General features: G+C 40.4%; 1 protein-coding gene across 5 annotated transcripts in view; it reads left to right on the forward strand.

The window, feature by feature from the left end:
- The window catches only part of raph1a (Ras association (RalGDS/AF-6) and pleckstrin homology domains 1a), a 205,729-nt gene that overhangs the window by 128,496 nt on the left and 52,450 nt on the right, over window positions 1-24,783 (forward strand). For 2 of the 5 annotated variants that reach the window (XM_060827552.1, XM_060827550.1), the window contains one exon: window positions 18,341-18,415. The exons of the other annotated variants lie outside the window; for them this stretch is intronic. In XM_060827552.1, coding sequence (XP_060683535.1) covers window positions 18,341-18,415 — 75 coding nt within the window. The remainder of the gene's footprint in view (window positions 1-18,340; window positions 18,416-24,783) is intronic. 5 annotated transcript variants of the gene reach the window in all.

Below are 24,783 nucleotides of genomic sequence, written 5' to 3' on the forward strand. Positions count from 1 at the left end.
CTTCTCTTACCTTAAAAATATGTCCACTAGTTTTGAACCTCCCTGCCCACCCTAGTGAAAGGACACTTGCTATTCACCTCATCTGTGCCCGTCATGATGATATAAACCTCTACAAAGTCATCCCTCATCCTCTTATGCTCCAGTGAAAAAAGTCCCACTCTCTCCAACCTATTTTTATTACTCAACCCACTGTTCCCAGCAATATCCTGGTAAATCTTTGCTGATCCATCTCCAATTTAATATCCTTCCTATATCAGGGCAACCAGAACTGCACACTGTACTCCAGAAGAGACCTCTCAATCATCCTGTGCAACCTCAATATGATTTCCCAACTCCTACACTCAAGGGTCTAAGCATTAAAGGCAAGTGTGCTGAAAGCTGCCTTAACCATCCTGTCTACCTGAGGTGCAAATTTAAAAGAATTACATACTTGAACCCTAGGATCCTCTGACCCACAACACTCCCAGGGTGCTACCATTAATTGTATGAGTCCTGTCTTGTGTATTTTATCAAAATGCAATACCTCTCCTTTATCCAAACTAAACTCCATCTGCTGCTACTCAGCCCATTGACATAATTGTTCAAAACCTTATTGTAATCTTAGAAAACATCCTTCATAGTCAACTACACCACCAATTTTGGTCTCATCTTCAAACCTACTGACTATGCCTGTTATGCTCTCATCCAAATCGTTTATATAAATGACAAACAAAAGTTGACCCAGTACTGATCTCTGTGGAACACCACTAGTTACAGGTCTCCAGTCTGAGAAACAAACCTCCACCACCACCCTTTATCTCTTACCATCAAGTCAATTTCATATTCAATTCGCAAGCTCACCCTAAAATCCCATTTGATCCACCTTTACCAATTAGTCTACCATGCAGAACCTTGTCAAAGGCTTTGCTGAGGTCCATGTAAACTACATCTACCACTCTGCCCTCATCAATCGTTTTGGTTATTTCCTCAAAAAAATCAAACATTTGTGAGACATGATTTCCCTTGCACAAACCCACACTGACTATCCCTGATCAGTCCTTGCCTCTCCAACATGCACATAAATCCTATCTTTCAGAATTCCCTCCAACAACTTACCCATTGCTGATGTCAGGCTCACAGATCTATAGTTTCTAGATTTCTCCTCACAGCTCCACAACATACTGAGATACATTTGATTAAGACCCACAGATTTACTCACTTTTGTTTTCTAAGAACTCCGGCACTTCCTCTTCTGTAATGTGAACTGTTTTCAAAACATCAATATTTATTTCCCCAAGTTCTCCAGCCTCCATTTCTTTCTTCACAGTAAAGATTGATGCAAAATATTCACTTAACGCCTCTCCCATTTCCTGAGCTTCAGTACATAAATGATCTCATTGATTTTTAAGGGATGCTATTCTCTCTGTGGTTGGTCTTTTGCTCATGATGTATTTGTAGAATCCCTTTGGATTATGCTTAACCTTATCTGCCAAGACTATCTCATATACCCTCTTTGCCTTCCTGATTTCCTTATACATTTCAAGAGATTCATTTGATCTCTGCTGTTCATATTATAATATACAATTCTATTTTATTCTTGACTAGGACCTGTACATCTTTTATTCATGCATTGTATCCTACTGTTATCAGCATTACCTTTCACTGTAACAGGAACATCATGCCTCTAAACTCTCACATCTTTGAAAGCCTCCCACTTGTCATCATCCCTACACTTATGAACAGTTTACTCAAATCACGGTGAACATCCCCTTCTTATTTCTAATTCCTACTCCTATTGTTTGACTGGATGATCCCTCAGAAATATCTTTCCAGATTACGGTAGTAATATTTTGCTTAATCGAAAATACAACTCCCCTCTCCTCACTTGCTTCCGTTTATATCCTTCAGATATGAGGAAAGTGTGGGAAAATGGTGTTGAAGTGAATAATTAGCTATGACCAAGAATAACAGTAAAGACTCAAGGGGTCAAATAACCTACCCCTGCTCCAATGCTCCTGTGGTAATCCCAGGGTTCAGCAAGTAACTGCCATCTCTCAAATTCTAACAAAGTATCTAACAGGCATTAACAATTTTGGTATGTGTGAGAAATTGGAGTTTAACACATTGTTAAAAAATTTCTTTGTCCAGATTAGGTTTTAGTCAGATGACAAATTGGAATGAATGAAGAGAGAAGAATAGATGAATCTCTTGCCATCCTTACCTCAATATTGTATGTTTCCTCTTTGCTCCTGCTTTGTTGAGTTGTTTTGTGGCAAGAAAATGTCATAACCTTAATGCACTGATCCTGAGAGGTGAAAATAGCAGAAATTATTTGGCCCCAGTGGTAAAGAATAGCACATGCTATTATCCTCTTCTCTCCCATATCAAGCTGATGCCTTCTACCATCTACGTTTGAATAAGATTAATTTTAATGAGAGGAAACAATTCTTGAATAAAAACAAAAAATGTACACAGTTATTCCGCAACTCTTTCTCCAGTACATTAATGGCATTATTGGCATTGCTTTACGCTCTCATCCGGATTTGGGGAAGTTTGTCAATTTTGCTTCCAATTTCCACCCTGTTCTCACCTTCATTTGCTCCATCTCTGACTCCTCCCTTCTATTCAACATCTTTGTTTTATTTTTGGGAATAAGATTACCACCAATGTTCACTAAACATCTATCGATTCTTACAGTTACCTTGATTATACATCTTCATACACTGCTTCCAGTAAAGACTTTATTCCATTTTCTCAGATTCTCCTTCTCCATCTCCATCCCATCTCTTCCAATGATGCCAGCTTCTGTATAGAGGTCTCTGAAATGTCCAGCTTCTTCCCCAACCAAGGATTACTCAGCACCTTGGTTGACAGGTTTCTCAGCCCAGTCTGACCCATCTCCAGCACTTTGGCCTTCACCCCTTCTTTTTCTCCCACAGCAATGATAGGGTCCACCTTGTTCATGCCTACCATCCCCCTAGCATCCACATCCAAAGGATCATTAGCTGCCATTTCCATCGTTTCCCTTTCCTCCCTTGTCAACTTTCTGTGGGGTCTGTTCCTCCCAGGACACCCTGGCCTGCTCCTCTTTTCTCCTGACACCTCCCCGCTGCACCTTCCCATGCAATTGAAGAATGTGTAACACCTACCCATTTACTTCCTCCCTCCTAACTGAGCTGCAGTTTACTTAATCTAGTCTACTGTATTCAGTTCTGACAATATGGTCTCCTCTACACTGGGGCGACGAAGCATAGACTGGATAGCCACTCCGAATAACACCAACATTCTGTCCGCAATAATGATCCTGAGCTTAGTGTTGCCTGTCACTTCAGCACATTATGTCCCTGGCCAACATTTCTGTCTCCAGAATGTTGCTGTAATAACACTCAGCACAAGCTGGACGAACAGTATCTCAATTTCTGCTTGGAACTTTGCAGCCTTCAGGACTCTGTACGGAGTTCAGTAATTTTAGGTCCTGAAGACCATCTTCCATATCCTTCTAACTCCATGCACCAGGGCTTGTTGTTACATGGGCTGCTTCCCCAACCATCCCATTGTCAGCTCCCAATGGTCCCACTCGCAGCTATGGATTCCCCCAGGCTGATCTTTACCCATTCCTTTGTCTGTCCAACTGTTGCTCACTCTCTGGGCTTCATCTTCACCCATCATTTACTCCTCCTCCTCCCCCCCCCTCCCCCAAGCTCATCTCATCTTCAGCATATATATCAACCTTTTCCAAGCTACAATCAGTTCTGAAGAAGGGTCGTAGGACCTAAATGTTAACTCTTTTTCTCATAGAGATGCTGCCAGACCTGCTGAGTTCTCCCAGCAATTTCTTTTTTCGTCACCATCATCTCTCTTTGTTTCAAAGAAGTCATTTGGACTCAAATGTTAATGCTGACACTCTGTCCAGAGATGCCAGACCCGCTGAGTTTCTCAAGCGTTTTCTGTTTTTATTTCATCATCCCTGTTGAGCGTTAGTTTGGTGTCTAATTTCTCACATTCAGCTTCTGTTAACTAAGTAGTTTTGAATTTATTTTTCAAGGTAAGTGCTTCAGCTGGTTTTGCTGGTAAGAGGAGTGAAATCTTTGCATTGTATCTGGCTGCCTTTTATCTATTATATGTTCAGCTAAGCAACTTTACTGCAAATGATCAGTCACAAGCAGTGATCCAGGACTAATCTGGTGATCTGGTGTTTAGATTAATTGATAAGTTTTATGTATCGACATCGTTCAAATGGAATAGAAGCAGCAATAGTTTACATCTGAAGGTGATCAATAAGATCAAAATAAAAATTCGCACTATAATTTGTGATTGACTCACTAAATATTATTTTGTAACAAATTTATATAGCTTTAAAGTAACAGGTTCAAAGCATTGAATGTGTATTTTAGAATCAGATACACCTCTTATGAAGTGTCTCCAGTTATAATTTGTTTCATATTTATGCACTGAGGTGCACTTTTTCATCCAGGACTAGCAAGTGCCCCATTTGATTTGAAATACTTTAATTTCCCACACCAAGGGAACAAGGCTTTGCTGATTTTATAAACTATCCCAGCTGTGTCATTGAGGAAAAAAGTCAGTATTGTAGCACACTCTTGGCTGGGACACAGAAAAAACAGACTTGGGAAACAGAACATTAAACATGGGACAGTGAGATAGGCTCTTGACTCAAAGCACAGGGTGCAAATGAAGGACAATATTTGCAATTAGGAGACATGGGAAAGACTGTTAAGGACAAAAAAGCAAATGAGACTTCAAAGTTAACTGACCGTGATTGAGCTGAGGAAATCGTAGCTTCCTGCTGACTGTTAGTTGTATATTCGATAATTCTAATAAAAAAGCAAACAAACCAAAATAAAAACAGAAGAACATTACAGAAAGTTGCTCGAGAAGCTCAGCAGGTCTCGCTGCATCTGTGGAGCAAGAGAGTTAATGTTTTGAGTCCAATGACACTTCAAAACAAGGTCCCAGTTCCGAAGAAGTGATTGGATTCAAAACCCAAATTGGTTTTGCAGTTCACAGCCCTTGCCAGACCTGCTGAGTTTTTACAGGACCTTGTTTCTATTTCAGATCTCTAGCATCCGTGGTGTTTTTCTTTTTAGAAGAACATTACAATTGGCTTGGATTTCCACCTCAAACTACTATAACCCTTATATACGCTCTCAGTTTTGTAAATCTTACAGATTGGTTCATTGATAGAAAAATGACCATTTCTGAGAAGTACCTGGATCTGCAGTATAAAATTCATGCCTTTACCAAGGGCTCAGAAGGAACAACCGTTGATCTACTACACAAAAGAAAACCGCAAATGTTTTTGACAACTATTTCACCAATTGAAATGGCAACTAGCATTCCAGCTTGTTAACCAGCTGAGGATGATGTGAATGTCCTTGTGATGAAGATAACAATGATAAGTCAGTTGATATTGTGATTTTTGCCATCAGAAACCTTTCAAGTTTGAAGTATCTTTACAGCCTGATTAGTTGGGTGCCCCATACATATTGTCAGAGCTGTAATTTTGATTTATGGTTATTTGCAGCTAATGTCTGTCTTTTCCAACCCTTTGCCAGTGATGTTCCTTAGTGAAGTATGCTGAGTTATAATTTACAAATTTTGCAATGCTCAGGTTTATGAAACTCAACAGAATAGTGGAAATAAACCCATTCACTAATTGCTGTGTGCAATTTTCCACTTAATGTCCCTACTCTATTTTCTCCAAGTGGAGTGCAAGTTTTAATTTACCAGTACATCACCTTGGTGGTACACACCTTGAAGCCTGGATAGACAGGTTATAATAAGGTCATGTTGGTGACTCTGAGTCTAATGGAGACAAGGCCGTTTCCACACCCACTGTCACACTATCCAAGCACTGGTGCTGATTAACTGCATTAATATGGAATATTATGTTTCATGTAGATTGTCTCCTCCTGTAGTCATCTAGTGCTTTAGTTTAAGCTGGTGAAGAGTATCCTCATAGCATTTAGATTCTGAGACAATCCAAAAACTAGATTTAAATTGGGGGATGATATTATAAATTCTGAAGAAATACAAACCAGCCAGCTGCTGTGAAAACATTGGATTGAAATTTCTTCCAAGATACTTAGTCATGGAGTCATACAGCATGGAAATGGACCCTTTGTTCCAACTTGTCCATGGCAACCAAGTTTCCCAAGCAAAACTAGTCCCATCTGCCTACGTTTGGCCCATATCCTTCTAAACCTTCACTATTCATGTACTTATGCAAATGTCTTTTAAATATTGTAACTGTACCAGCATCCACCACTTCTCTCTGGCAGTTCATTCCACGTATGAACCACCCTAAGTGCCCTTCAGGACCCTTTTAAATTTTTCTCATCCACCTTAAAAATATGCCCCCTAGTTTTGAACTCCTCTACCCTAGGAAAAGGACTTTTGCTGTTCATCTTATCTATGCTCCTCATGATTTTATAAACCTCTATAGGTCACCCCTCAACTTCCAGTGCTCCAGCTTAATAGTACTGAGGCATCAGGCATGCAAGCTAATGTTTCACAAAGATCTATTTGGTATTGATACAGCTAATGCATTGCTTGAAATGATTTTTTTTGCTGGGAAAGGAGCATTTCAATTTTTTAAAAGTTCGTTTACATGATGTTGACATTACTGGCTGGGTCAGTATTGATGGCCTATTCCTAATTGTCGTTGTGGTTGTGAACTGCCGCCTTGAGCCATTACAGTCTTTATAGATGGATTACAATACTGTTAGGGATTTTGATATAGAGTAAAAAGTAGGGTCTGCAGATGCCGGAGATCAGAGCTGAAAATGTGTTGCTGGTTAAAGTGCAGCAGGTCAGGCAGCATCGAAGGAGCAGGAAATTCGACGTTTCGGGCGTAAGCCCTTCTATGCAGTGTATTACAAAAATGTGACCATATGTTTGTTCAGAGGTTACTCATGAGCTGTGGGCATTGTGTCTGGACTAGTATTTATCGCCTATCCATAATTCACCTGAAAAATTGGTGGTGAGCTTCCTTCTGGAACCAATGCAGCTTTTAGCGTGTAGGTACATGCACAGCAATGCCAGGAAGGAGTTCCAGAATTTCGATTCAGCAAGTGAAAACACGGTGATCTTGTTCCACATTCAGGATGCATCTGTTCCTGTGCATCACTCCTATTGTTATTTTAGTTGATAGAGGTTGCAGATTTGTAAAATGCTATCAAAGGAGCCTTGGTGACTTGCTATCGAGCATCTTGACAATGGCACACATTGTTTCAGTGCATCAGTGGTGAAGGGAGTGAATGTTGAAGTTGTTGGAAAGGGCATTTGTCAACAAGCTGCTTTGTTCTTTTATGGTATTGAGTTTCTTGAGTGTTGTGCTTTATTTACAGCATAGAAACTGCTTATTTGGCTCAAGTGGACCATGGTGGTGGTTTTACTTCAGATGAACTTTCTCCCACCCTCCTTCATTTAACTGCCTCAATATGGACTTTTATTATTTTCTCCCTTGTGCTTCTTCTTAAATATTCATACTTGTGGTAGTCAGTTCCACATTTTCAACTCTCTGCATAAAGAAGCTTTTTTGAATTCTCAATTGAATTTATAACTAACTACCTGACATTTATAGCTGCTGGTTCTATTCTTAGACACAAGTGGAAACATCTTCTGAGTCTGCTCTTCTCAAATCCTTTAATAATTTTAAAGACCTTGATTAGATCACCCATTAGTTTTTCACTTTTTCTAGAAAACAAGTTACACTCTTCTAAAATCTTCCTTAATAAATTATATACCTTAAGTTTGATTAACATGTAGAGTTTTGCTCCTTCTTCAAAGCCACTACACTGTTTTTTGAAATATTGAAGGCCATAATGGGCAGCACGGTGGCACAGTGGTTAGCACTGCTGTCTCACAGCGCCAGAGACCCGGGTTCAATTCCCGCCTCAGGCGACTGACTGACTGTGTGGAGTTTGCACGTTCTCCCCGTGTCTGCGTGGGTTTCCTCCCACAGTCCAAAGATGTGCAGGTCAGGTGAATTGGCCATGCTAAATTGCCCGTAGTGTTGGGTGAAGGGGTAAATGTAGGGGTATGGGTGGGTTGCGCTTCGGCAGGTCGGTGTGGACTTGTTGGGCCGAAGGGCCTGTTTCCACATTGTAAGTAATCTAATCTAATCTAATCTAATAATATTGAATGGCAAAATATTCCAAGTATGGCCTTTCCAACCTTCTACAGAACTTTTCAATTCTGTGTTCCTTCCTGAATCATAAGACTATTTAATCAGTCTACCTTGACAGAGGAGGGCAGTGGGCGTTTCAAAATAGGGTACACACCCTATTCCAAATAATACGAGTAATGTACCAAGAATGCATTTGCATATGCTTCTCTGCTCAAAATGTTGTAGGGAATGTGTTCTGGCACACATTTGCACAGTGACAAGCTAAAAATCAAATGCTCTCAGCCACTGAAGCTGTAACATTGTTCAGAACCAAGGTACTAGGTCCATTCAAACTTTTTAATATAAGGTTCCACCTTACCCAAGTGAGTCTGTTTTAATTTTAACTCCATTCTTATTCAGTATGCCGTACTACATTTTCTTGAATATTGAATTGCATGAGGGCCAGAGGCCAAATGTTAGGTGTCTACAAGAAAATTTTCTGATTCAGTATGTGGATGTACCTACAAGAGAAGGTGCAAAACTTGACCTACTCTTGGGCAGTAAGGCAGGACAGATGACTCAGGTGTCAGTGGGGGGGGCACTTTGGGGCCAGCGACCATAATTCTATTTGTTTTAAAACAGTGATGGAAAAGGATAGACCAGATCCAAAAGTTGAAGTGCTAAATTGGAGGAAAGCTAATTTTGATGGTATTAGGCAAGAACTTTCAAAAGCTGACTGGGGCAGATTTTCACAGGCTGGAAAATGGGAATCCTTCAGAAATGAGATGAGAGTCTAGAGAAAGTATATTCCTGTTAGGGTCAAAGGAAAGGCTGTAGATGTAGTGAATATTGGATGAGGGTTTGGTTAAGAAAAAGAAGGAAGCATATGTCAAATATAGAAAGGAGAGATTGAGAGAATCCTTAGATTAGATTGCCTACAGATTTCCTACAGTGTGGAAACAGGCCCTTTGGCCCAACCGATCCACACCGACCCATTTTCCTCTGTCCTAACACCATGGGACAATATAGCATGGCCAATTCACATGACCTGCACATCTTTGGACGGTGGGAGGAAACTGGAGCACCTGGAGGAAACCCACGCAGACATGGGGAGAATGACACAGACAGTCACTCGAGGCTGGAATTGGACCCTGGTGCTGTGAGGCAGCAGTGCTACACTGAGCCACCGTGCTGCCCTTAAAGGCAGTTGAGTATACTTAAAAGAGAAATCAGGAGGGCAAAATGGGGACATGGGATAACTTTGGCAAATAGGGTTAAGGATAATCCAAAAGGATTTTTACAGGTGCATTTAGGACAAGAGGGTAACTAGGGAGAGAATAGGGCCCCTCAAAGATCAGCAAGGCATCCCGTGTGTGGGTCGCAGAAGATGGGGGAGATACTAAATGAGTTTTTTGCATCAGTGTTTACTGTGGAGAAGGACATGGAAGATGTAGAATGTGGGGAAATAGATGGTAACATCTTGAAAAATATCCATGTTACAGAGGAGGAGATGCTGGATATCTTGGAAATGCATAAAAGTGGATAAATTCCCAGGACCTGATCAGGTGTACCCTAGAATTCTGTAGGAAGCTAGGGAAGAGATTGGAGCCTTTGCTGAGATATTTGTATCATTGATAGTCACAGGTGAGGTGCCAGAAGACTGGAGGTTGCCACTGTTTAAGAAAGGTGGTAAGGAAAAAAACTGTAGACCAGTGAGCCTGACGTCTGTGGTGGGCAAGTGTCCGAGGGAATCCTGAGGGACAGGTTTTACGTGTATTTGGAAAGGCAAAGACTGATTAGGGATAGTCAGCATGACTTTCTGCATGGGAAATCATGTCTCACGATGAGTTTTCTGAAGAAGTAACAAAGAGGATTGATTTGGGCAGAGCAGTAGATGTGATCTGTATGAAGTTCAGTAAGGTGTTTGACAAGGTTCCCCATGGGAGACTGGTTAGCAAGGTTAGATCTCTGGGATACAGTGAGAACTAGCCATTTGGATACAGAACTGGCTCAAAGGTAGAAGACAGAGGGTGGTGGTGGTGGAGGGTTGCTTTTCAGACTGGAGGCCTGTGACCAGTGGAGTGCCACAAGGATCGATCCTGGTCCACTATTTTTCATCATTTACAATAATGATTTGGATGTGAATGTAGGAGGTATGGTTAGTAAGTTTACAGATGACACCAAAATTGGAGGTATAGTCGTCAGTGAAGAAGGTTACCTCACAGTACAACAGGATCTTGATCAGATGGGTCAGTGGGCTGAGGGGTGGCAGATGGAGTTTAGATAAATGCAAGGTGCTGCATAGCAGGGCTGATACACTTAATGGTAAGATCCTAGGGAGTGTTGCTGAACAAAGAGATCTTGGAGTGCAGGTTCATAGTTACTTGAAGGTAGAGCTGCATGGTAGACAGGAAGTGAAGAAGACATTTGGTATGCTTTCCTTAATTGGTCAGAGTATTGAGTATAGGAGTTAGGTCAGTTTGCAGCTGTACAGGATGTTGGTTCGGCCACTTCTGGAATATTGTGTTCAATTCTGGTCTCCTTCCTATTAAGAGGATGTTGTGAAACTTGAAATCTTTCAGAAAAGATTTATAAGGATGTTGCTAGGGTTGGAGGATTTGAGCTATAAGGAGAAGCTGAATAGGCAGGGGGTTGCTTTCCCTCGAGAGTTAAGAGGGTGAGGGGTGACCTTATAGAGGTTTATGATATCATGAGAGGCACAGATAGGATAAATAGACAAAGTATTTTCCCTGGGGTGAGGGAGTCCAGAACTAGAGGGCATAGGTCCAGGGTGAGAGGGGGAAGATGTAAAAGGCACCTAAGGGGCAGACTTTTCATGCAGAGCATATTACGTGTATGGAATGAGCTGCCAGAGGAAGTGGTGGACGCTGGTACAATCTCAATATTGAAAAGGCATTTGAATGGGTATATGAATAGGAACAGTTTAGAGGGGTATGGGCCAAGTACCAGCAAATGGGACTAGATTGGGTTGGGATATCTGGTTGGCATGGACAAGTTGGACCAAAGGGTCTGTTTCTGTGCTGTACATCTCTGACTCGAAGTGAGCATTTTAGCAGATGGAGAATGTCTTTCCAATTTTACTGCAGAGCATTAACTGATTAGTTTACTGTGTCAGGGAGCAATGGTACTGTTACCAAAATTACTACATGTTGGTGTTGCAATGTGAATAAATTTTTAAAAATACACAATCCAATCCTGAATCTGTGAATTAATATTTTTATAAACATTGCAGAGCAAACAAAACATCTCAGTTGACACAGTATATGTTCCATTTTTATTACCATTGAGATTTAAAGATGTAATTTGAAGCAAATCCCAAGGTCTCTTTTGAAAGACAGGGTAAGTCGAGATTGTTCTCCCAGGTCTGTATGATAATTCAGTTCAAAATAGTCATGAAAAGCACCACTGTTGCTAAGCGACAGCAATCATGAAGGAAACCTATTAACATGAAACAAATTTTTGTCATTCTTTTCTGATGTGGGATATCTTAAATTCTCTGAAGAAATACATTATGCTTATACAAATTAAAATTGGCTGCTTATATTTATTCTTTGCGTATGAAGGACAATTTTCTATTTTCTGTTAATTTTGCTACAACAGCACCTGCCCTTGTTAATCTGGGACACTTCCCCTCAGTTAACCTTGCCAAAAGAACTAAGTTACATGTGTATGCCTTCATACTAACTTTCAACTAACTATTTCAAATTTGAAACTATAAAAGCTCCACATTTTATCCAAAAAATTATGTTGATAGAGCATCTGCAAACCTACTAACCCTGCTTACTATACTTTCATCCAAATATATTTTACCATATTAAACATTTCAAATTGGTTTGCAGGAAAGTAATTGGGCAAAAGGTGACATTGAACCAAGTGAGTTACGATTTTGTCAGGTGGCTGGAACCAGCGGTGTTCTGCAGGGATCAATGTAGGGTCCATTGTTGTTTGTTATTTATATAAACTATTTGGATGAAAGTATAGAAAGCACGGTTAGTAGGTTTGCAGATGATATCAAAATTCATGCTATAGTGGACAGTCGATAAGTTCAAAGGGATCTTGATCAGCTGGTCAAAGGGCCAAGAAATAGCAGATGAAGTTTAATTTAGATAAATGTGAGGTATTGCATTTTCATAAGTCAACCCAGAGTAGGACTTGCACAGTTAACAATAGGGCCCTGTAGAGTATTGTCAGAGAAACTGAGGAGTTCAGGTATATAGTTTCTTGAAAGTGGTGTTGCAGATAGAAAAGGTGGTGAAGAAGGCTGTTGGCAGCTTGACTTCATTGGTTAGAGCACTGAGTATAGGATGTGGGTCGGGATGTTGTGGCTGCACGGGGCAATGGCGAGGCCACTGCATATAATTCTGGTTGCCATGCTATAGGAAAGATGTTAGTAAATTGTAAAGGGTACAAAAAAGATTTACAAGATGTTACCAGGACTGGAGGGTTTGAGTTATGGGTGGCACAGTGGCACAGTAGTTAGCACTGCTGCCTCACAGCGCCAGAGACCAGGGTTCAGTTCTGCGTGGGTTTCCTCCAGGTTCTCCGGTTTCCTCCCACAGTCCAAAAATGTGCAGGTTAGGTTGAATTGGCCATGCTAAATTGCCCGTAGTGTTAGGTGAAGGGGGAAATGTAGGGGAATGGGTCTGGGTGGGTTACTCTTTGGAGGGTCGGTGTGGACTTGTTGGGCCACGGCCTGTTTCCGCACTGTAGGGAATCTATACTAATCAAAAAGCTGTGACTTTTCTCTTTGGAGAGTAGGAGGTTGAGGTGACCGTATAAAGGTTTATTAAATCGTGAGGCATAGGAAAGGTAAATAGTGAAGGCCTTTTCTCTAGGGTAGGGCAATTCAAAACTAGCGAGCATAGATTTAAGGTGAGAGGGGAAAGATTTGAAAGGGACCTGAGGGGCAACTTTTTCACACAGTATGGTGCTTACATGGAATGAAGTGGTCAAGGCAGGTACAGTGCAACATTTTAAAGACATTTGGAACATGAAAAGGAAATATTTAGAGAGATATGAGCCAAGTGCAGGCAAATGTGACTAGTTTAATTTGGGAAACCTGGTTGGACATTCTGACTCATAGGAGAAAGTGAGGACTGCAGATGCTGGATTACCAGAGTTGAAAAATGTGGTGCTGGAAAAACACAATAGGCCAGGCAGCATCCGAGGAGCAGGAGAATCGACGTTTCGGGCATAAGCCCTTCTTCAGGACTTATGCCCGAAACGTCGATTCTTCTGCACCTCGGATGCTGCCTGGCCTGCTGTGTTTTTCCAGCACCACATTTTTCATTCTGACTCATAGCCAGCGTCATCAAACACAAAGGGTCTGTTTCTATGTTGGATGACTCTGACTATATGAGTCTATGACTGAAAGCTTAATTAAAACATAGTCTTTGAGAAGCATCTTAAGGAAAGGGAAAATGTACATGTCACAAAAGGCCAGTTTAAGTTTGAGTTCTTGGATTGGATGAGTGAGGAGAAGAGAATTTAGGTCAAATTAAGTTTACTTATCATAGAATTATACAGTACCAAAGAGGTCCCTCAGCACATTGAGCCTGTACTACCAAAAATATACCACTAGCTACACTTTGTCCACTGTTTTTCTTTATTTGTTCAAGGAATAAGGGCATCATTTGTTGTCCATCTCTAATTGCCCAGAGTAAACCACATTGCTGTGGGTCTGGAGTCACATGTAGGCTAGGCCAGGCCAAGTAAGGATGGTAGTTTCCTTCCGTAAAGGAAACTTTTTCCAAAAGGACATTAGTGAACCAGTTTTTCCTGACAATCGACAGTGAATTCATGGTCATCATTAGACACTTAATTCCAGATTTTTTTAAACTATTGAATTGAAAATCCACCATCTGCTATGGCAGGATTCGAAACCTGGTGCCTAGAACATGATCTTGGTCTCTGGATTAATAGTCCAGTGATAATACCACTAAGCCATCCCTTCTCTCTCCACATCTGCAATAAGCCTACAGCATTGAATGTTTTGATGCTTCAAGTTTTTATCCAAGTACCCACCTCAATACCCCTGTGAATTCCTGACCCCCAGTACCCTTTGGGTGAAAATAAAATGGGTCAAATGCCTTCTTAAACATCTGCATTTCACGTTAAAAGTGTGCATCCTTGTTCTTGACCCTACAACTGTGGAGGATAGCTGGTTTCTATCCACTGAATCCATGCCCCTCATAATCTTAAGCACGTCTATCAAGACCCCCCACTTAATGTGGAAGTGAAAGATACTGTCGGGATTTGAACATGAACGTCTTTTTAAAGTTTCATGTTAGTGGACCAAGAGCAAATGGAGATCTTTGTGCACCAATAATGGGTATGGTGGACTTGGTGTGAGTTAGAATATGGGCCACAAGGCTTTGTATTACCTCAAGTTTATTGAGGGTGGAAGGTAAAAGTCTTGCTAGGAGATTTGGACTAATCGAAGCAGCATGATATCTCTAGGTAATTATCATTACTGGGAATGCTTACTCGTTTGATCTGTTTACCTGGCCCAAGAATACTTCAAAGTGAAGTGTCAGTCAGGATCAATCCTTGAACTTTTTTGGTTGGAATTGTTGAATTCTGTGCAGCCTTTAATATACTTAGTGATAGAATCTACCGGGCTGGGAGTACTGTTTTGGAATATGTTTGTAGTTATGCAAAGCACAAACAGTCAGTGAAGCTTTGGGCCGAGAGAACGGAGGTTCAGTTCATTTTCTACTAAGTCAGAACTTGGACAAAATGTATTTGTTTGAAGAAGTTTTAGTGAGGGACCAAGGCCCATGGTTACAAAACATCATCATACCGAGAAAAAGTAGGGAGAAGTGAGAAGCTAACTTTAAAAGGGATATATTCGAATGCTGCCTGGGCATTTATGAAAGGGCCTAGGGGAAGAATGAAGAAGGTAGTTGCAGAGTTTTGAAGTCCTGGGTAAAAAAAGAAATGGTATCATCCAAAGAAAAGTCTAACGTTCATCTGTTAGGGATGTTAACTGAGGAAGAAGGGGAATCTCTAAAAGCAGACAGGGATACCATGATTTTGAGTGATAAATGTTAATATAGGAAGTAAGAGGAGAAGTGATTAACAGCCAATATGAAGGGATAAATAAATAAAAGAATCATTTGAAGGAGGACTGGGATACCTTTAAACACAAAAGGAACTTTCTTCTACGTGAGAATGAGGAGCTGTTGGAGATGCTCTACTTTGCCTTAGCTTTTAGCAGAAGTTGAAAGTGAAACTTGAATGTATCTCAGAAGATATTGGAAGAGCCCCATTGTAGACAATTATTTGAAACAAAGCAATTGAAATTAATAGGAATGTAAATAAGAAAGTCCTCTGATGATGACCCACCCTGAATAAAGAAGTGAACATTCATTAAGCAATCTTTCAGGCATCAAGATGGGAAATTATCTATTTGGCAATGAATGTTGCATTAGTGTTCAAGAGCAGGGAAAGGGACTGAAGCTGGAAATAATAGATAGTTAATCTCTGGTGGATTGTGGATAACATTGTCACGCCCACATTGCAGCTTGAAACTAGTGTATGCTTAAACCATGCTAAGTCAGGAATAATCAGTATGAATTTATAAAGGGCAGATCGCATTTGATCAAATTAATTAGTGAAAATGAATGGTTGTGCAATTTAAGAAGAACCACTTAGAGACTTATACAAATTAAAACATTGTGTTAGCAGGAAAATTATCATGAATAGAAAGATAATTTGGGCAGAAAGCAAAGACGTTTTCTTCATTTTGAGTTGTAATTAGTGGGCTGGTGGTGTGATCTGGTCTGTGAAATCTTTGATTAGATTACTTAGTGTGGAAACAGGCCCTTCGGCCCAACAAGTCCATACCGGCCAGCCGAAGCGCAACCCACCCAGACCCCTACATTTACCCCTTACCTAACACTACGGGCAATTTAGCATGGCCAATTCACCTGACCCGCACATCTTTGTGACTGTGGGAGGAAACCGGAGCACCTGGAGGAAATCCACGCAGACAGGGGGAGAACGTGCAAACTCCACACAGTCAGTCGCCTGAGATGGGAATTGAAACCGGGTCTCAGGCGCTGTGAGGCAGTAGTGCTAACCACTGTGCCACCGTGCCGCCCCCTTGTTCCAAGTTATTGTAAAATGATCTGGAAGTTAGATGTGAGAAACTCATTAGGGTGTCTTCCAATTGGGAGCACTGCAAACAGGAACAGCGCAGAAAGTCATATAGGTGGCAGATGCATTTTATTTTGGAACAGCGATAAGTTGTTTGGGAGAGGTGGGAGTGGCGTAGTGAGTGATTGGATGAGTAAGAGAGTTCGATAGGGATGTGCATATTTCTTCAGACGTGATTAAACATAAAGTCTGCAAAGTTGAGGGATTCTATTTATGAACATTGTTGAAAATAAAAGAAATGGTGAATTTGTTCGGCTACAGAAGGAGTTGTTTGTAGCTGTAAAGGGTTTCAGAGGTATGAAAGGGAAATAAATGGCTGATTTGTGTGAATATGTTCAAGTATTGTCTTGACAGCCTATAGTTTGTGTATTGTTATTTCTTGGATGAATTTAACTTCCCCTTGTTGTGGTTTTGTATTCCAAACCGATAGGAAACTTTGTGCATCATTGCCAGAGACGTCAGTCTTGCAGCTGAACTGGATTTAAGGAGTTAGATGGCAACTGCATTTTGAAATGATCATCCTATCTTTGTGTGGTGTCTTCTGTAAATAGCCTGGCCAAGGCAGACAAAGAATGAATTGTCACAGATTCTCTATACCTTGTTGAAGTGGTAATTGTTCATTTGTAAATGTGTTGAGGCCAATTGGAGCTCTTCAGCTGGAGTCAAATAACTCCAAATAGAAAAGAGATCAAACCTGAGTTTCCTTTGTCTTGATTAGATGTTAACCTTACCAGTTGACCTATAAAGGGAATGAAAGCTGGCATGGTATCTACCAATTTACATTTTCAAATTAAATTGCAACTTTTCTTTAGAAAACTGAAATGTTTCTGAAATTGCTCCAATTTATTGCTGCAATGAATTTATTTCTGCTTCATTGTGACCTGAGACTGGACTAAATGATATTTCCTGTCACTGAGGCTAGGTACTGTATAGGACTGCCCAAGGAGACTTTTTTAAAAAAAAACCTAAACACTTATACCAAATGTGATAGTAAGCTAGCAATCTTAATGCAAGGTTACAGGATAACTGATGTGAGGAATGGAAATGTTTTAGATTCTGGAATAATAGCTATTGTTGGGTAAGGGTGGGGTTTTGTTTTGACCTGAGAAGATGGTATTACTGGACATTGCTATTGAGCTGCTGGTAATTCTTTCATATAACTGACTGACCTGCTCAGCAACTTCAGAAGGTGAGGCTCTTGGATTGAAGTCAAATACAGACCAGAGCAGGTAAGGATGGCGGGTTTCCTTGGGTGTAGAAATCAGTGAAACTGTTGGGTTTTTTTGTAACAATCTGCCAGCTTCAAGGTTGAGTGTACTGACTTTTTAAAAGGGAAACTGAGTTTAGATTCTCAAATTACCACAATGGGATTTGAACTGCTGGCCAGTTCTCTATTATTAGTCTGCTGTAATAACTGCCATGCTGCTGCACACCTTATTAAAGAAACTTTATGCTATGAAAAATCTGACCTGCACCTGTTATCTCAGTGTTTGCTAGCGATAGGTAACTAAAATTGAGTTCGTCCATTCCCCAGCTCAAAATTCCTGTCACCAGGATGTTTGCAAAATTCATGAAGAGCTACCAAATCTTCATTTCCATTCTATTTACTTACAACCAGGGGCTTGTGATAGTAATCCTGATACCTTTAAAGTGATAGGGAGCCAATAGTTAAAAACTGGCAATGGACTGGCAGTGTGAGCTGGGGTTTATCTAGTCAGCTTGACTGAATTCCACACTCAGCAATTATCCTGTCTGATTGATCTCAAAGTATTTCTGTGACCAAATGTGAAGCTGATTTGAAACTTGCACTGGAGATAGGCATGGTACTCTATCATTGTATATTGTTCTGTTTGGATGTATGTTTGAATATATGTAATCTTTGAGGAATATACATGAATTTGTTATTCCCTGAAAGAAAAGTGGTTTACTGCTGAATTGCTTTTCCAATATGATTAGGTTGCTTTTTTTTTAATCCTATGCTTGCACACTTCAACTTTATTTTATCACTGCACTGATTTATTTCTCTTTTTCTTTATTTCCTGCACCAAGCATTCCTATCTGGACAGGGAAACGTCAATCATTTTGAGAAACATAGCTGGGAAACCTTCTCATTTGCTGACCAAGGTGAAGCGTATCTTCCAACCTGCATGTGATGAAACCTTGTAGGTAGAATGAGTAACCCTGTGACTTGTTGCCAATCCCATATCCTCGTTAATATTTATATATCAAGGAATCTTTTTGATTTCCAGTTTTCTCAATCCATTGCAGTATATTGACCAAACTGCTAGGACTGGTTATACTCAGCTGTACTCCTGTGTCTCTTCCAGTAATTGGCTTGTTTGTTAACTCTCTCTGCTTGTGACCCATCTCTTTCCCTAAAAATGAATGGACAAAATAGGCTTTGTTTTGAGCTTTTGTTTGTATTTGTACTTTTCAAAAACTTGTATTTAAACAGATATCTGCATGTCAGCGTGACTAATGCCTGCATGCTATCCCTTGTCAACCTCTCCGAGCACTTCCTGGATAACTTGGAAGAGGAGTTTTGCTCAGTTTTTCCAATTACTTTCATTCTGGCAATATGTATTGAATGTTAATTTACTAAGAAAAAGGCAACATGCAACTTGCCTGGATAAAAAAAGCAATATCCTAACAATATTTCCTGCAGCATTTGAGTTGTAATTATATTTAACTGAATGGTTTATTTGTGAATATTAACAATCAACAAAACACAACTTGGCAAAGCTCCAACTTCTTGATCCCTTGAAAGCTTCTAAAACTTGAGCACTGGACAAATTTGATTCGCAGTGAGTTTTCCAGCTCTTAAAACACAGTTATGATGTTAAACCAAAGCTTCACTGGCTGCAAAATTTGTAAACCAGATGGAGTCCTGCCGAGCAAATATCTGACAACTGAAATGTTTTCTAAAGTTAGTCCCACACTAAAATTCCACAACATCTCTGCATGAGCTCAGTAATATGGCCTCAGTTGAACCTGTAATGACATCAAGTTAAACTCAATTTTGTGATTCCATACCTTGGATCATTCTACTCTGTCACTTCTTGTGAAGTTCTTGGTGGGAGGCCACTATGATTTGTCTGCACAGATAAATTTTGATTGATTCCAAGTTATGGTTCAGATTCAGACAAAGCCCAGATCAGGCTGACATATCTTCATTGTTGGCCTTGTAAGATTAAAATATTTATTCACTGTTGTGAACTTGGCTATACTTCCCCAGTGGCCTAAGTTTGATTCCTGATGTGTAATAATTTGGTTAATCTCAGTTGAAAGAGCAAATCTCATGAGTTGTCTCGAATAAGGAGTTTGAAAGGTCAGTCTGAAGGCTTGTGTGTGGGGAAGATCAGGTGAGAACACTGGGTGCAGCTAACAGTTCACAAATGGCCATTTGAGATGACATGCCAGAGAATGGCCAGTGCCTGTGGGCACTGTGGCAATACTCCGTTATTTCAGAAGATGGCAAATGGAATGATGTAAATTATATCAGGAAACTGGTTGAAGGCAAAACAGCCAGAGGAATTCCATGTTACATGAAGAGAAACCATTATTTAGTTAAAAAATATTTTTGTTCTTTTCCCAAATTTTGTACAATTTTCTCCTACCTCTTAAGGTTCCCTTCTCCCCTCTGCACTGCACACAGGCCATTCCTTGAGCAAGATGGCAGTCAGTAAATTATTCCCACGCTTCTGCATATGCTCTTGAATCTGTTGGTAAAAGGTAACTCATTGGTAAGTGGGCTCTGCTTTTCTGTTTGTCTTGCAGTAGTGTCTTATGCTTGGTGGCTTATTTGATTACCACGCAAACATCAAGGTCTAGAACTTGTATGCTGACCTCAGAATAATATCCAAAGCAACTAAAAATTGGTTTGAAAACTCTGCCAATTAGAGATATGTGTTGAGGTTAGTTAATAGATCTGGTCAGCAGAAACAACTATGCCCTTAGCAGCTTATTGGGCAACTATCATACTAGCTAGAATTGGAACAATCCAACCATTAATTCGCTTAGTTATTGGAATGTATTACGGAGCATATGAATGAAAAATACTTTGTGGGAATATGAATGAGGTTTTATAAATTTTGGCTTTCTTTATGGAATGACACTGCTGTGAAGACGGACGATTATTGCTCAGAACTAATTGCCCTTGAAAATATGGTCACGAGCGGTCTTCCTGCACCGATGTAGTCCATGTAGTGAAGGTGGGTCTTACAGTGCTTTGAAAGTAGCCTTTCAGTATTTTGACCAAGCAATGATGACAAAAAGGCAATCTTTTTTCCAAGTCAGGATAATGTGAGAGTTGGAGGGAAACATAGAAGTGATGACGTATGCCTTTATCAGCTGCCCTGTTTTTTTAGATCGTAAAGGTTACAGGTTGAGAAAGTGCTGTCAAATAAACATTTGTCAGTTACTGAAATATATCTTAGCATTAATGACTGCTTTGGCCCTGGTGGGAGTGAGCTTTTAGGATGGAGTGTAGGGTGGCACTCGTGGGCTGCTTTGACTTGGATGATATTGAGCTGCTTGAGCATTGTTGGATCTGCACTAATGCAGGCAGATGGGGAATGTTCCATCACGTGCTTGACCTGTTTCTTGTATGTGAAGGACATGTTTTGGGGAGTGCAGTGATTTACTTGCTGCAGGAGCCCCAGCCTGAATGTTGATCCTGAATGCTGGACTGAGAGGTGGCAAATGCAGTTTAATGCAGAAAAGTGTGAGGTGATTCCCATTTGTCCTTCCAAAGTGAATAAAGAGTAGTGGGCTAATGATAAGATTCTTGGTAGTGTGGATGAGCAGAGAGATCTCAGTGTCCATTTATATAGATTCCTGAAAGTTGCCACCCAAGTTTATGGGGTTGTTAAGAAAACATAGTGTGTTAGCTTTTATTGGTAGAGGGATTGTGTTTTGGAGCCATGAGGTTACGCTGCAACTATACAAAACTTTGGTGCGGCTGGATTTGGAGTATTGCATACAGTTCTGGTCACCGCATTATAGGAAGAATGTGGAAGCTTTGGAAAGGGTTCAGAGGAGATTTACTAGGATGTTGCGTGGTATGGAGGGAAGGTCATATGAGAAAAGCCTGAGGGACTCTAGGCTGTTTTTCTTAGAGAGAAGATGATTGAGAGGTGACCTAATTGAGACATAGAAGATATTCGGAGGATTAGATTGGGTGGACAGTGAGAGCCTTTCTCCTTATATGGTGATTGCTCGCACAAGGGGACATTGCTTTAAATTGAGGAGTGATAGATATAGGGCAGATGTCAGGTAGTTTCTTTACTCCGGGAGTAGTAGGGCCATGGAATGCATTGCCTGCAACTGTAATAGACTTGCCAGCTTTAAGGGCATTTAAATGGTCATTGGATAAACATATGGATGAAAATAGAATAGTGTAGGATAGATATATTTCAGATTGGTTCCACAGGTTGGTGCAACATCGAAGGCCAAAGGACATGTACTGTGCTGAAATGTTCTATGCTCTATGATCCCAGAATGGAGGGGAGATTTGATGATAATAATGGCGCTGAGTGTTAGCAGAAGATGTTAAGACTTTTTTTTTGGAGGTTGTCATTGTTCACCGCAATATGATTCAAATATTTCTTGCCACTTGTCAACCCAACCTTAAATGTCTGTCAGTACAGAGTGCTTCATTATCTGACAAATTTGAGGAACTGAACTGAACAGTTTGAAACATAAGGAAACTTACATTTTTTTCGGCATTTCCTTGTTGTTTCATCTTGAGTCCCCTTTATTCTTGAGCAGCTGTTTGTTGTTGAGAGGAGCCTCCAAGGCATTTTCCTTCCAGGAAGGTGAAAGGAACAAGGAGAGGAAATTCTGACTGGCTGAGATTGGGAATTTGACACATGGAGAATTTAAAACAGGAGAAGACTTGAAGAAAAATTGCTGGTGCAAACTATCCAATAAGTCAGTAGAGCTCTCCCCATTTGTACATCAAGCTGGTCTGTAGACCATTTGGGGCTTGTCATTAAACCCATATATAATTCTAGTAGCTAAGAAGTAGTGTGGGTGGGGGGGGGTCAGAATTGGCAAGTCTTCTCATACTGGAATCCTCTTTGTATAGCTATCATTTAAAGGCTTAACTAAGGTTGACTATTCTGACTGCACTTGGCCCATGTCAGTTTTATTTACTTCATGAGAAACCAGCATCTGTAGTCATCTTTTCTGGCAAGGATGGAATACTTTCAATAGATCATAGCCTCAAATGATTAGAAGTGCACTGCCAGAGCCCTCCCTGCTAAGAACTGCCCTTGGGAGAAATTTGAATACCTTCCTAAGACTTGATCAATCCCAGGAGGTTTGCCCATCAGAGTTAAGCAAACAAAACCTTACAATTTACTATATTTGCAATAAAAGGATGTTGGTAGCACTTTTGAAAAGGGAGTTCACAGATTTCACAGAAATGGCAGGTGAAATTTAATGCAGAGTTGTGAAGTGGTTCATTGAAAAATAAGGAGAGGCAATATAAATTAAAGAGTACAATTTTTTTTAAATTCATGGGATATGGGCATTGCTTGTAAGACCAGCATTTGTTGGCCATTCCAAATTGGCCTTGAACTGAGCAGCTTTCTACACATTTTGCTTGCTACACCATTTTAGATGGTCATTTTAAGAGTTGATTTAAGTGGGTTGAGAACTACATATCTGGCCAGACTGGTGAAGATGGTAGATTTCAGTGAATGAGATGAGTTTCTTTTACATTTGATAGTTTCGCAAAACTATTACTAAACTATATATTCCAGGCTCATTAATAGAATTCAAATTTTACCAGCTGCTGCAGTGAGATTTGAACTCCTGTCTCCAGGCCATTAGCCTGAACCCTGGATTATTTGTTCAATGACATTAAAAATCACACAACACCAGATAATAGTCCAACCGGTTTATTTGGAAGCACCAGCTTTTGGAGCGCTGTTCCTTCAGCAGGTGGACAACTACCTGATAAACGAGCAGCGCTTCAAAAGTTAGTGCTTCCAAATAAACCCATTGGTCAAAAACCTGGTATTATGATTTTTAACTTTGTACACCCCAGTTCAACATTGGCACTTCCAAATCTTGTTCAATGACATAACCATTATATCACCATCTCCCCTTTATAGGAAATGCTGGAATAAAAAAGCCTGCAAATTCATGTACACGTATTGTAGATGGAGGCAAGACCATTCTGAGGGTTTGCCTGCCTGATAAGTCTGCTGACTAAGAAGGGCTTGCTGAAATTCCTTGGAAAGAAAGTGAGACTGGCATTTTCAGGTTGCAATAATTCTTTCTGGGAACTCAGCAGCATGTTAACTGGGCGCCTGGATTTTTTTTTGGTTGAGATTGATTCTGATTCTGTGTCCTGTGTCTCCATCATCTGCAGCTAAATTTGGGCAGAGGCTCATAATGTAGTATTAGACTTTGGTAGTGTAGTTAGCTGTGCATTTGCACCAGCTGTTTGACTTACTAATGTTTGCAAGTTGTTGGATGTTATATGCTGTGAAGAGATCTCCATGTCGAATTTTCCTCATTTGAGGATAAGGCATCAATTTTTGGGTAGACATTTTTGACCTTATTGTCCAAACCAAATTTCGGAAATTAGGATTGACAATAATTTGCTGGCCTATCCTGTGATGCAACATCCCTTAAATGAATTTTTTAAAAATACCACCCTGGCTTAGGTCAACTTCATGACAATCTAACCAAATCATCACAGGAAACATGTTCCTTCTGTTTCTGAATCTCTCTTTTTTTTTAAAGAAAGATCAAATTCAAAAGATAGGAGGGTGGATTCTCCAGTTGATTAGTTAAAGAAATTAGTGACTTGTGCAAACATGACTAGTTTTTATTAAACGTTTCCCTTTGGGATATTTTCCTAATCCTCTATTTCAGGGATATTATTACACACTCTAGAGAAGGTGGGACTTGAATTCAAGACTCCTAGTTGAGAGATAAAGACAGGACCGCTTTACCCCACAAGCCCCACATTGCCAATTTTTTTTTCAATTTAACCCTATTTTTCTAAGCAACCTGTTCAAGGATGATTCTGCATACCTCTGGAGCAGGTGGGACTTGAACCCAGTTCTCTCAGTCCAGGGTTAGGGACATTACCACTATACCACATGAGCCCCACATGGCTAATTCTTCTTCCTCCGCCACAAAAGGGCTCCTGTAAGTGCATGTAACCTATTTTCCCCAAGTCAACATGCTCAGAAATGTTATTACACATCACTGGAGCAGGTGGGACTTGAACCTGGGTCACCCAGTAAGTGGGTAGGGGCACTACTACTGCACCACATGAGCCTCGCATGGCTAATTCTTATTGTGTTGAGTTCATTAATCTCAGCTGAATGGCAGTGTTGTTAAAATTAGCCTTGTGGTCAGTGAGCTCACTGCCCAAAGACATTCTCTCTTCCCAGGGAGTATGGAAATCCAATGAACAGCACACTCAGTAATGATACACTCCATGGCCAAAGAATTTGCTACTGATCATA

Source organism: Hemiscyllium ocellatum, chromosome 7 (assembly GCF_020745735.1).
Source record: "Hemiscyllium ocellatum isolate sHemOce1 chromosome 7, sHemOce1.pat.X.cur, whole genome shotgun sequence".
Lineage (NCBI taxonomy): Eukaryota > Metazoa > Chordata > Chondrichthyes > Orectolobiformes > Hemiscylliidae > Hemiscyllium > Hemiscyllium ocellatum.